This window comes from Chinchilla lanigera, unplaced genomic scaffold, assembly GCF_000276665.1.
Source record: "Chinchilla lanigera isolate Chin_1 unplaced genomic scaffold, ChiLan1.0 scaffold00115, whole genome shotgun sequence".
In the NCBI taxonomy this organism is placed as follows: Eukaryota; Metazoa; Chordata; class Mammalia; order Rodentia; family Chinchillidae; genus Chinchilla; species Chinchilla lanigera.
In genome coordinates this window covers 4314931-4328857 of record NW_004955516.1, presented here as the reverse complement: position 1 = coordinate 4328857, position 13927 = coordinate 4314931, and the positions used below count along the sequence as shown (strand labels likewise).

The following is a 13927-nucleotide window of genomic DNA, read 5'->3' as shown; positions in this document are numbered from 1 at the left end:
CCCCAACAGGTGTCTCCTGCCTGTCTCCGTTTCCCTTACTGCATAAATTCCAGCAAGCGCAGGCCTGGCAGCCTTCTGGGAGAGAAATTCAAAGTTTAGCCCCAGAGCTTCAACCAGCCTCCAGTCCTCAGGCTTCTGTGCAGGGGCGCTCTAAATCCCCCCGCCCCCGGGCGAGTTCGCCGTGCGGCGCGTGGGCGCCGCTGGATCCCCGCCAGTGCGCCGAGAATGTGCGGCTCCGGGGTCAGCCTCAGCCCTGCGGCCGCCCCGCGCGCCTCCCTCGGCCGCCACCTGTCCGAGTGCGGCGAGGAGGGAAGACAGCACGCAGCCGCCACTGACCTGAGATGCCGCCCCCCACCACGACCACGTCGCATTTGTAGCTCATGGTGCTCGCCCTGCTCCAGGCCGCTGGGGTGCCTGCCGCTGCGTCTCTCGGGCCTCTGTCCCCGCCCGCCCGCTGCGCACTGCCCCGCGCACTAGCGCCTTGGGCGGGCGAGACGCTATATGGCCGGCCCCGCCCGCTTGCCCACAGACGCGCCAGCCGGGTGGAGCGCACGGCCCCCGCCCCCACCCGCAGCTCCACCGCCCTCACCGCCCAGGCTTGGGAAGGACAGGAGCCCTTGCTGAGAGGTGACCTAGGACCTCAGAGTCCCTCCCCAGAGCCACCACTCCTCGGTCTTGTGGATGATATCTTCCGATCAGTCTTCCTAGTGCACTACAGAGCCTAGAGGAAGGGGAACAGATTGGAGTGTCTTCCACCAGCTCCCCAGTTAATCCTCGCCGTGGAGCAAATCAAAACACAGTGCTTTCCAAGTACCAGGCACTGTGGTAAGGGCTTCAGGTGTGATTCTTGTCCAGTCTTACAACCCATTTAACAGATGGGGAAGGCAGACAAAGTAGTGAGTAAACTGCTAGAAAGAAAAACGAAAGCCATGTACCCAAAGAGCTCGTTGTACCCAATAAATACCCGCAATTAATATGTATCAACTTACAGTAATAATAATAAAAACCAGGAAGATTCAGAGTCTCACTTTGGTCCACCATACAATATTACCATTATCTTGACTGATAACAGGTAGGATTCCCAGCTTCCAGACAGTCCCTTCCCTCTGGTTTCCCCTGTGAAAGTGAGGAAGGCGCCTCCCTAACGGTGTGAATGCAACACTTAAGGTATCTTAAATTTGCCCACTTTTGCAAGTGATCAAAACACCAGGGCTATGGAGATGTAGGTCTGTAGGACAGCACTTACTTAGCATGCACCGGGCCCTGAATTTCATAACCAGCACCACCTCCCAGGACACACAGGGGGGAGAGAAAGAGGGGAGGCAGGGAGGGAAGGTGTTGAGGTTGGGATCCAGGAGGCTGGGTGGGGCAGGGAGGAAGCCTTGGATGGGCAGAGTGAGATTCGGAGTTCCCCCAAACAAGCATGTCAGGTTATTTATGTGACTCTGGGATGTGGGTCTGGGGACTCTGGTGTTGTAGTTGGAATCCAAAATATTCCTCTCCAAAGATTCGCTGGTTTTAAGGTTTGGCTGCCAGTTGATAAGCTTTTGGGCAACCGACTGGATCATGAGGACTCCAACTTTGTCAAGTGGATTAAGCCATCTATGAGTTCTTAGCTCCAAGAACTCGTTACAAGGTGGAGCCTACTTGGATGACGCAGGACACCGGGAGGCATGGCTCTGAAGGGTAAGCTTTGTTCCCAGTCCCTTCCTCTCTGGTTCTGTGGTTCTCTTTTCCTCCTTCTGCTTCCTGGTGCCATGAGGTGAGCCGCTTTGCTCCACATACCCTTCGTTAATGATGTTCTTCCTCACTACAGGCCTAGAGACAGTGGAGCCAGCCAACCTGCAAAACATTGAGCTAAAATAAGTCTTTCGTCCTTAAAGCTCATATTTCCAGGGTTTTTTGTTTTTTTGGCTTTTTTGTCACAGCAACACAAAGCTAAATGATACAAAGGATGGTTCAGCAGGGTTACAGGTGCTTGAGCTGGCGTGGTTTCAGGTAGAACAGGCCTATTTCTTTGGAGCAATAAGAAAGCCACCTATGAGAACTGAAAGTGGGAAGAAGCAATATAGTGTGGATTTTTAACAAATAACTGGATGAAGTGCTGATGTTCAGCCTAGGAGAGTGGCTCCAGTGAATGGCTGACTTGATAAGAACCTAAAGCAAACCTCTACCTCATCCTACCCCGCTCCTTGTTATCTGAGGTATGCTGAGCTTCTGCTGCCCTCAGACTTGGAGAGGGTTGGGTGCTTCTATGACGGAGAATTCACCAGTGTTAGAAAAAGTCTTGATCCAGCCATGGCTTACATTCCAGAAACTTTCAGATCCTGTGCCTGAATCCTGAGCACCAGTCCACATCCACATACAGAGAGTGAAGCTGCCAAATCCTGTAGACAGCCTGTGCTGATCCTTTCTTTGCCGTGTCCTACCAGGTCCCCCTCTTTCCACAGGGCCCCGAAGCTGTGGGCTTCTTAGCTCTGGACACTGTGTCCCCTCACCTCACCTGTAAGTGAATCACATGTCAGCTGGGGTGGGGTGGGAGAAATCTATTTTGAAATCTATTTTGTTTGGTTCCAGCAGTGCAAAGTCAGCTTGTGGCCTGGGCATATAACTAGGGCTTTGAGTCCAAGGCAGATTGATTATCCTATACACTGCTTCTCTCATATGAGAGAAACCATATGGTATTTAAGCTCTTGTGTCTGATTTATCTCACTTAACATTATATTTTCAAGGTGTACCCTTTTTCTCACAAATGTCTTGTCTGGGTTACCTTACTCATTCCTGAGACAAAATACTCAACACCCAAAGTTAAAGGAAGAAAGGTTTATTTAGCTCACAGTTTGTAGAGGTTTCAGTTTATAGTTGGCTGGCTCCAGACAGGGTGGCATGGCAGAGGGGCATTGCAGAGGAGAAACCGTTCATGGTGGGCAGAAAGCAGGAAAGCAGCAAGTGATAACAGCAACCCTCTTTCTGTCTCTTTATATTCTATCCGAGGTACCTGTCCTTAGGCTTAGCAGCACTCACACCCAGGGTGGGACACCCTTCACCCTAGCATCGTACTGTGAATCAATCCCAGCATCACATCCTTAATTACAGCATCACACACTCTAGCCACCTCTGAAAAGCCCCATCTATGACTGCATGAGGCTTTGGGGGGACAACTACACACAAGCCACAATGTGACTCAAAACTATCCTTCTTTATAGCAGAATAGTATTCTATCTATGTCCATCTGCCAGTAAGGCCAAGTGAGTGGCCACGGTTCCATGGTGTCTGGAGAAAACTCACTGGCAAATAACACTTACCCTAGACAAAAGTAATCAGTTAGCTTGTGCTCTATGAGATACAAAGTGGGGTGAACTAGAATTCAGGCTTTAATGATTAGGAAACAGGGTCTCTAAGGCCACCTTTTGTTCCCACACACAGGTAGTCATGCAGATCTGTTCAGGACTTTTAGTCTTCCCAGGGGGATACCTCTGGAATTGATCTTGTCCCTCTGCATCATCTTGTCCCTCCGCATCACTGATGAAAAACAGTGCTTCTACTTTAAAATTCTTTTGAACATTTAATTTTATACATAATAAAAGTACTAAACATGCCACCTATAATTTAATGATGAAGGAATTACAAAAAAGTATTTTATTTTTATAACCAGAGGCACATTTCCCATAAAACTAATGAAACTAAAATGTTAGAGCCCTCAAAGTTCTGTCAAGGTCCTTCCTGGCCCTAATTTTATTTTTTTTTTCATTTATTAGTACATATTTGTGATACATAATGACTACTTTCCTGGTGGATATTTGATACATGTAAATTACACATCTTTATTCTTTTTTACATCTCTTTGCCTGACCCTCTTTCCCTGCATTTCCTGGTCCCCTTCCCATTTGCAAAAGATCTGTTTCCTTGTATCTATCTTTTTTTTTTTTTGCTCTTCACTTTATTTATACTTTGGTTTTCTCATATGAAAGAAGCCACACAGTATTTAAGTTTATGTATTTGATTTCTTTCACATGATGTTATGTTTTCAAGGTGCATCCATTTTCCTAAAAATGATTCAAAATTATCCTTCTTTATAGCAGAGTAGTATTCCATTATGTATTAAGACCACATTTTCTTTATCCATTTGTCTGTTAATGGACATGGCCTGCTTCCAAGATGTATCCATCATGAATTGTGCTGCTATAATCAGGGACATGCATGTATCATTGCAATATGATGTCTTTAACTCTTTCAGGAAGATGCCCAGTAGGGGAATATTTAAGATTAGCTTTTTAAAGAAGTGTGTATATTGATTTCCATAATTGTATTAGTTTATGTTCCTACCAACAATGTAGGTAGGTTCCTTTTGCACCACAACCTTACCAGCATTAGTTAACATTTGATTTCTTGATGATAGCCATTTTTTCTGGAAGAAGATGAAATCTCAGTGTTATGTTAATTTGCATTTCTCTAATGGCTAGTGATGTTGAGTGTTTTTTCATGTATTTGTTGGCTATTTTTACTTCTTCTGAGAACTGTCGATTCATTTCACTGACATTTTTTTATTTGATGTTTTGTTTTGGGGGGTCTAATTTTTTTGAGAACTTTGTATGGTCTAAATATTAGTCCTCTGTCTGAGGTGTAGCTGAAAATTTTTTTTCACATTCTGTAGTTTGTCTCTTCACTCTGTTGGTTGTTTCCTTTGCTATGTAGAGGCTTTTTAATTTGATATGATCCCATTTACTGGTTCAATGTTATTTCATGTGCCATTGAAGTTCTGTTCAGAAAGTCCTTGTCTACACCTGTTACTTCAAGAGTTTTACCTACTTTATCTTCCAGCAGGTTAAGTTTTACTATTTTAATATTTAAATATTTTACCTATTTTAATTTTATTTCAGTACATGTTGAGAGATATGGGTCTAACTTCAATCTTCTACATGTGGATGGCCAGTTTTCCCAGCAGCATTTGCTAAAGGATCTATCTCTTTTCCAGAGTAATGTGGCCTTTTTATCAAATATCAGGTGGCTAATGTGTCTGTGATTGTTTCTGTGCCCTCTATTCTGTTCCACTGATCCACATATCTGGTTTTTCATGCTAGTACCATGATGGTTTTTTTATCATTGTAGCTTTGTAATGTAACTTGAATTACAGGATTGTTATATGTCTTGCTTTGCTCTTGTTACTCAGGATTTCTCTTACTATTCTGGGTCTCCTGGTTCCATATGAATTTTAGGATTGTTTTTTCCAGTTCTTTGAGGAATGCTGTTGATATTTAGATTGAGATTGCATTAAATCTGTCTGCTTACCTTGTGTGACCATTTTGACAATACTGGTTATGCGTGTCCAAGAACAGGAGATATCTTCCCATTTTCTGATATCCTCTTCAGTCTCCTTTTTCAGAGTACTGTAGTTTTTGTTGTAGAGGTCTTTTACTTTCTTAATTCCTAAGTTTTTAATTTTTCTTGATTTATTGTAAGTTAAGTTGTTTCTTAATTTCTTTGTTGATGAGCTCATTATTTGTATACAGAAATGCTATTGATTTTTATGTGTTGATATTTTATCCTGCTACATGGTTGAATTTGGTTATTAATTCTAAAAATCTTTTGGTGGAATTTTGTGGGTCTTCAATGTAAAGTGTCATATCATCTGTAAATAATTATAATTTGAATTCTTCCTTCCTGTACACATCCCTTTTATTTCTTTCTCTTACCTGATTGCTATAGCTAATGTTTCAAGTACTATATTGAACAGAAATGGCGATAGTAAACATCCTTGTCTTATTCCTGATTTTAGAGGGCAAGTTTTCAGCTTCTCCCCATTTAACATGATGTTGGCCATTGGTTTTTTATAAATGGCTTTTATCACATTCATATAAGGTCCTTCTATAACTATTTTCTTCAGAGTTTTATCATGAATGTGTGTTGGATTTTGTCAAAAGCTTTTTCTGCATCTATTGAGATGATCAGGTGACTTTTGTCCTTTCTTTTGTTTATGTAGTATATTATTAGATTTACTACATTGCATATGTTGAACCACCCTTGTAATTCTTGGATGAACCCTACTTGGTCATGATATATGATCCTTTTGAAGATTTGTTACATTCTATTTGCCAATGCCTTATTGAGGGTTTTTGCAACTGTTTAGTAAGAACATTTGCTTGTAGTTTTCTTTTCTACTTGGGTCGTTGTCTGGCTTTCAAATCAGAATGATGGTGGCTTCCAGGAATGAGCTTGGAAGCAATTCTTCTCTTTCAATTTCATTAAAGAGTTAGAGAAATATTGGTATTATAACCTCCCTGAAGATCTTATAGGATTCAGCAGTAGACCCATATGGTCCTGGGCTTTTTTTAGTTGGTTGTTTTTTTAATACTGCCTCAATTTCATTACTTGTTATTGGATTGCTCAGAATTTTTAAGTCTTCTTAGTTCAGTTTTGGTAACTAATATGTGTCTACAAATCTGTCCCTTTCTTCAAGATTCTCCATTTTAATGGAGTATGATTTTTTAATAGTTACTAATTTTTCTGGATTTTGGTGGTGTCCATTGTGATTACACATTTTCATTTTTAATCGCATTGGTGTGAGTCTTTTCTCTCCTTCTTTTGGTTAGTTAGTATCTTAGTTACTTTTCTCTTCTTGCTGAGACAAAATACCCAACACCAAGGTTAAAGGAGGAAAAGTTTATTTAGCTCACAGTTTGTAGAGGTTTCAGTTCCATAATTGGCTGGCTTTAAGGAAGGGTGGCACATTGCAGAGGCGCAACAGTCTATGGCAGTGGAAGACAGAAAAAACAGGAGCTAAAAAGGGAGGAACAAGCCTCTTTCTGTCCCTTATATTGTATGCAGGCTTCCCGCCTTAGGGTACGTATAGCACTCATACCCTTAATCCCAGCATTGGACCATGAATCACTCACCAACTGTAGATTCAGCTACCTCTGAAAAGCCCACCCTCATGGCTGCATGAGGCTTTGGGGGGACATCCAGACACAAACCATAACAGTTTGGCTAAGTATTTATCTACTTTGTTTATTCTCTCAAAAAACAGCTCTTCAATTCATTGATTCTTTGTACTGTGCTTTTAGTCTTGATTTCATTAATATCCAGTGTGATCTTTACGATTTTTTTCCGTCTTTAAACTAGGTTTGTATTTGGAGTGTTGTTTTTTATTATCTTGAGGTTCATCATTAAATTATTTATTTGAGCTCATTCTACTTTTCTAATGTAAGCACTGACTAAAATAAAATTCCCTCTTAGGACTGCTTTCATTGTATTGTATAGGTTCTGGTGTGTTTCACTGACATTGTCATTTATTTCTAAGACTTAATTTTTTCTTGATTTCTTCTGTGAGCCATTGAATGCTAAGGAGCTTGTTATTTAGTTTTCCAGTGTTTATGACTTTTCTGTGGCTTCTTTTATGGTTGATTTTTAGTTTCAATGCACAGTGTTATAATAGTAAACATGGGATGATGGGTACTTTTGTATTTATTTAAGCAGGCTTTATGGACTAGTGTGTGGTCTATTTTTGAGAAAGTTCTACACACTGCTAAGAAGAATATGTACTCTATTGTGGTAAGGGAGAACTACTGCAGATAGCTATTACATCCATTTCATCACAGGTTTAGTTGAGCTCTGATATTTCTTTGTTGATTTTTTGTTTAGTCGATCTGTCTCTTTGTGAAAGTGGCTTATTGAGGTCACTCACTATGATTGCATTGGTGATCATTTGATCTTTTATTTCTAGTAGTATTTGGTTTATGAAGTGTTAGGTGTTCCAATATTGGGTTATATACATTTACATTTGTTATCTCTTCCCATTGGATTGTTCCCTTACTAATACATAGTGACTTTCTTTGCCTCTTCCAATACATTTTAGCTTAAAGTTTGCTTTATCTGAAAATAAAATTATTACCCCTGTTTGTTTTCAGGGTCCTGATATGTAGAATATTATTTTCCACCTTTTGATTTGTAGTTTATGAATTTCTTTAGCTGAATTTCTTGAATGCAAGACTGCTGGATTCTATTTATCATCAGTCTCCCAATCTGTGTCTTTTACTTACTTGACAGTTGAGGTCATTTAGATAGTTATTACTGAAAGTTATGGACTTATTTCTATCGTGTTCTTTTTCTGTTGATGACTTCTTTATATTTCCTTCTTTATTATCCACCTTCTTTGCTTAATGTATTCATTCCATCTGATTTTTTTGATTTCTTGGATTTCTTGTCTTGATTTAGGATATATTTGAGTATTATGGGGGGTGTTGGTTTCGTGTTCATGTATCTCTTAAGGTATAGTTTGTTGTAGTGTCCTTATTTCTCCCATCAATTTTGAAAGATAGTTTTGCAGGATGTATTAGTCTGTGTTGGAAGTTGTTTGCTTTTAGGACTTGAAACATCTCACTGCATGCTCTCCTGGCCTTTAAAGTTTGTGTTGAGAAGTTAGCTGTAATCCTGATGGGGTTAGCTTTATAAGTGATTTTTTTTTTTTTTTTTTTTTTTTTTTTGCTTTTCTCTGATAGCTTTTAAGATTCTCTTTGTTGGACATCTGGGATTTTGACTATGATGTGTCACAGGAGCTCCTTTTTTCACTGTAGTTAAATGGTGTTCTGTAAGCCTCACTTACCTGTATGTTGAAATCTTTCCTCATACTTTGGAAGATTTTTATCATGATTTCTGTAAACAGATTTCTTATTCCATGTTTGCTGTCTTCTGATTTCTAACTCCAATTAGCCTTAGGTTAGTCTTAATGTCATCTAGTAGCTGTTGGTTGACTTTTTCTTATTTTCCTACCACTTTTAAGGCTTCTCTGGGAAACAGTGCTTCTTAAACTTAAGCATGCATACACATTGCCCAGGTCTAGGGTGGGTTCTAAGGAAGCACATTTCTAACAAGCTCCAGATGACACTAAAGCTGCTGACCTATGGACAACTTTTGGGGCACATTTTCTTCTACTCCAGGCCTCTGATTCTCCATCAGTCCTAGAACCAGCACGAAGCTCTGAAGTCCCTTACCTATTTCAGAGCCTTCCTAATGAGAAGGTTCTGGTATGGTTTGAACATAGTTTGTCCCCACCAAAACACATGCTTAGGCTTAATTTCTCAAAGCAAAAACATTGAGATCCACTTTGACTTTTAAGGCCTTAGGTCAAAGGAGATCCACCCTCAAGAAGGGATTAATGTAGTTCTCTTGACATTAAGTTAGCTGTTGCAAGAATTTGTTGTTATAAAGTATACCTGGCACCTTCCCTAAGTCTTACTTGCACATGGGCCTCTTTTTCACACATACCTGCTTTCCCTTTTCCATCATGTATGGAGTAGATACCTGTGCCATGCTCTTGAACCTCCAGAACAATGAGACAAAATAAACTTCTTTCCTGTATAAATTATTCAGCATCAATTATTTCATTAGAGCAACAGAAAATGGAGAGATAAAATGTGCATTTATAATACCACTATTTTTTGAACACCTGTTCTGTGGAGACCTGAGGAAGAGAAGAATAAGACAGAGGCTGCCTCTGCCCTCATGTGGCTCACACTCAATCAGGAAAGACATCCAGGAAGTGTCACAAGTCTAATTCTGAATGTGGCCATTGAACATATAGCAGGGTCAGATGCTCCAGCCCATGCAATCATGGAGGACCTCTAGGAAGAAATGATATTTCTACTGTGATGACTAGAAGAGAATGAACAGAGGCTAGTCAACCATGGAATACTAGCCAGGCAAAATAAACAGCAAGTACTTGACTGGAACATAGGAAGAAAATGGACATAACCTGGTGCAGAAGAGAAATATCTTAGGCCACCTTTAGGATTTTTTGCAAACATCACCCAATTCATAATGAACAATAAGATGATGACAGTGAAAGCTTGACAGTGAATAAAATAATATGAAGCATCATTTATTTTGGGGTGTGTTTCTGTCTTCTTTTCCCAACAAGGTAATAAATTTCTGCAGGAAAAGATAATGCATTATATTTTATTCATCCAGTCAAGAATAATTTGAGTACCAACTCCATAGCAGGCATTGTGCTCATCATTAGAAATGTGCCATTATAAATGAAAAATGATACTAATCCTAGGAAAATTAAATATGAAAACAGATAATTACTAGAAACCTAATTGATGTTCCAAAGGAGCAACGCTCAACACCTCTAACCAAGACAGGCAGGGGCATGCTGTTTGCCCCTTGCAGTGTTTATTTGCCTTTTCAACTTCATGAAATCCATGTCTCTTTCATCAATTAAAATGAACATGCTTTCCTTTCATTTTTTCTCATTAGAAGACTGACAAAGAGATAAAATGTCCTTATTACTTCTTTCTTGCTGTCCAATTTTTCATTAACAGATATTTCAGGGACTCTTTTATGATGCCACAGGAGGTTTCAATAAAGAGGCAGGCAGAATTCACCAGATAGGATCTAAGTTGTAAATTTTGCATTTTTTAATGTGAAAGCTTGATGGGGAGAGAAAAAATTTAATATTATATTCTTTCGAGCTTACTAATTTCTTTTTTCCCAATTACTCTGTTAATTTTTTAACATACATTATAAAATAAAATTATGAGAGTCCTGCCATCAAGGCCAGGACAGCTCTTTAATAATGTTCAATTAGAAGTATTATAAAATTGCTTCTTCACAGTGAAATATATATCATTTGCTTGGATCCTAATCTGAGAGTGTCCAAACCCCCTCCTTAGGGGCAACAAGAAGGAAATAGGGGATTCTTCAGGGGACCAAGAACTCGCTTTTGCCCTAAGGAATTGTTTAGGGGGGGATTATATTCTCAAGCAGCCCAAGAGTAGGGAGAAGCCCACTTCAATCCAGGCCAAGGTCCTTCACAGGAAGCTGAGCCAGAGAATTGAGATCCAACTCAAAAATCCACAAGCTGGTTTAAGATGCCAAAGAAAGACTTACACCAGGGCCAGAGGACTTGTCAGCAGCTGGACCACAGTTAGCAGGGGACAAATGATAGACAGATGTTCATGACTTACCTTAAGAGCCAAAAGTTTTGCAGATGCATTGAGCTGGCTTATTCTAAATGGACAGAAAGATGTTCTTCTTACCCTACAAAACCACAAGTTTAGCTCCTTCCCCTATGACTTTATTGTCAAAGGACAGGCAGGGTATGGAACACAAGAGCACAACACAGAAGGGTTGGTTGCAGAATGTATGGAATTAGGCAGAGACACCAAGCTACAAGGCTTCAGAAAGACAGAATTCATCCCCAGATGTGTTGCAGAAAAAGTGGAAGCAAAACAAGTCCTTCTTTTCATTATAAGTGTTCATTGATCTATACCCAAAGTGAGTATTTTTACAATGGCTGATGTTGAAACTATGAATATTTCTGCAAATTATAAGTACGGTCTTAATCAAGGAGTGATGCATTATAACAGATGACATGGTAAGAACTGTATGGGACACACAGAGAAAGGGAAAACAGTAAAACACTCAGCCCAGGGAGAAAAGAAAATTAGAGTAGATATTGCCCAAGAACATCAGGTTAAGGGTTTTTACTAGTTCTTTTCATAGAGATTAAATTAAAAATTAATTAACATTAGAGCCCTATCGTACATTAATTGATTGTTGAATACAGAATTATTTTCAATGAATTTTCCTGATTTATATATAATTTCTTAGTGTGAGTTCACTAATGCATCATCAATTATTTGTATTTATGTAGCCTTGAGTTAAATAATCTCTGTATTTTTATGTTAAATAGATATTTACACTATGCAGACTCAAAATGATTGCAATCAAGAGTCTGGTGAATACAGTAATCAGATAAGAAAAGTAGTTCTTCCTAAGAGACATATTCCTGGCTGAGAGGGCCGGTCACTAGTCTTATTAGAAGCTTGGAAATTTCAGTTCCATTCCTCCAAACTCCAGCAGAAGATTTAATTAATCAACAATGGCCAGTGACTTAATAAATTGAGTCCATGTAATGGCACTTCCTCTGTAAGCCCCTAAACCAGAGAGTTTCCAAGTTGGTGACTACATCCATGTGCCAGGAGGAAGGTACACCCCAACTCCATGAAGATAGAAGCTTCTGTGCTCTGGTCCCTCTGGACCTTATTTTATGTACCTCTTTATTTGTATCCTGTATAATAAGCCAGAAATACATGTATGTAAAATGATTTTCTGAATTCTATCAGCCATTCTAGAAAGTTACAGAACCTGAGGAGAGGGTTGTAGGAACCCTCAGGTTACAGCCTGTCTGTCAAAAGTATGAGTGGCCTAGGTCTTGCAATTAGCATTTGAAGTGGGGGTTGATGTTAACTCCAGGAAGATGGTGTCAGAACTGAACTGCTCAGTAGGACAATCAGTTGATGTCAGAATTGGTAAGTATCAGAAGGAAAAAACAGTCTCTCACACTATTCCAAACAGTGCAGAATTTAAAATTTTAAGAATTGTTTATTTGGGGAATTTTCAAACCTCAGTTGACCACAGGTAACTAAAAATGTGGAAAGTGAAACTACAGATAAGGGGGAATTGTGTGTGTATGTGTCACAAAATTAGGGTGTTTAAAACTTCCATTGAGACCAACTTGTCTGAGGGGATGGAGCCAAGACTGTGGCCCAGCAGTTGACTGTGGCCTGGGAACAGTCTCTTCAAAAGGTATATCATCATGTTTTCTCAGGCCACGCCCCTCATCTCCAAGAGAAGAGATTATTTCATGAAAAACAGCAAGATAGAGACACTACAAGAAGTTACCATTCTTCAGCACCTGAATAGGATTGAGATCATTTCTCTCCATGGGCAGAGAGTGGCCTTGTGCCTATACCATGAGGCTGGGGGCAATGTGTCTAATGCCACAGGACTGATCATTCTGTATGTTCTAGCTTATATCTAGATGTCCCCCCAAAGCCTCATATAATACGGGTGGGACTTTGAAGAGATGATTGGATCATGGGAGCATGATAGTCATCAATGGGTTACTCTATGGATGAGGCTTTACCTAAATGAGATTTGGGAAGTGAAGCCTGGTTGGAGGAGATTGGGTCCCTGGAAGCATGGCCTGGAACAGTTTATGTCTTTTGCTCCTCCTCCCTTGATCTCTCTCTGCTTCTGACCTCCACACCATGGACTGTTTCACCCGTGCCATGTCTCTCTGCCATGCTGCCCTGCCTTGGAGCCAGCTCACTATGGACTGAAACCTCTACAAACTATGAGCTAAATAAATCTTGTCTCCTATAAATTGTGGGTGTTAGGTATTGCTCCTCAGCAAGGAGAAAGTAACTAAGACACCATTTTACCTGGGAAGCAAGCAGGAGGTGGACTAAACAGTGTTCTCGGGATGCATGTCTTCAGAGGGGAAAGGGAAGGAGCAAGAAGTTAAAGACTGATTCCCAGAAGAAAAACAGCTGTCCTCAGCTGAGGCAATTCCCAAAGGGGCTGATGGATCAGTCTCTTGAGATCTTGTTAAGTTGATTTGGGAAGAACCAACGTGTTTATGCTGTTGATTTTTTTATCCAAAAACATGAACTAGTTTTTTCACCTATAACTTTGTGTGTTTCCCAACTGTTTTACAATTTTCCTTACATAAGTTTTGGGTGGACCCTGTTAACCTATGCCTATGTATTTTTTTGAAAAAATTTATTGGTATGTATATGTTTGCAATACATAATGATCACATTAGTTTTAGGGAATTGTCAAAAATAATATTTAAAGTAGAGATAATTTTGCCTTAAATTATCCAGACACCCTGGGGGGAAGGATAAAGGAGGCAGAGATCTGGCACTATCAGACATTAAAGTATATATAAATATAGTTCTTGGGGCTGGGGATTTAGCTCAGCGGCAAAAGCACCTGCCTGGCAAGTGCAAGGTCGTGAGTTTGGTTCCCGGTACCGGAGGAAAAAAAAAAAAGCAAAAAAAAAAAAAAAAAAAAAAGATCCATATTTCTTCACTAGTGAATTCTTTTAAACATTCAGGCAATGGCACTAATTTTATAAGAC

The 13927-nt window shown here is 40.0% G+C and overlaps 1 protein-coding gene across 1 annotated transcript in view; it reads right to left on the bottom strand.

Moving 5' to 3' along the window:
• Positions 1-572, bottom strand: part of Maob (monoamine oxidase B) — a gene marked incomplete in the record, with an annotated part of 145134 nt that extends 144562 nt beyond the window's left edge. Inside the window, 1 exon segment of the mRNA XM_013506932.1 lies at positions 337-572. Coding sequence (XP_013362386.1) covers positions 337-382 — 46 coding nt within the window.
• Between the last annotated feature and the right edge of the window lie 13355 nt (positions 573-13927).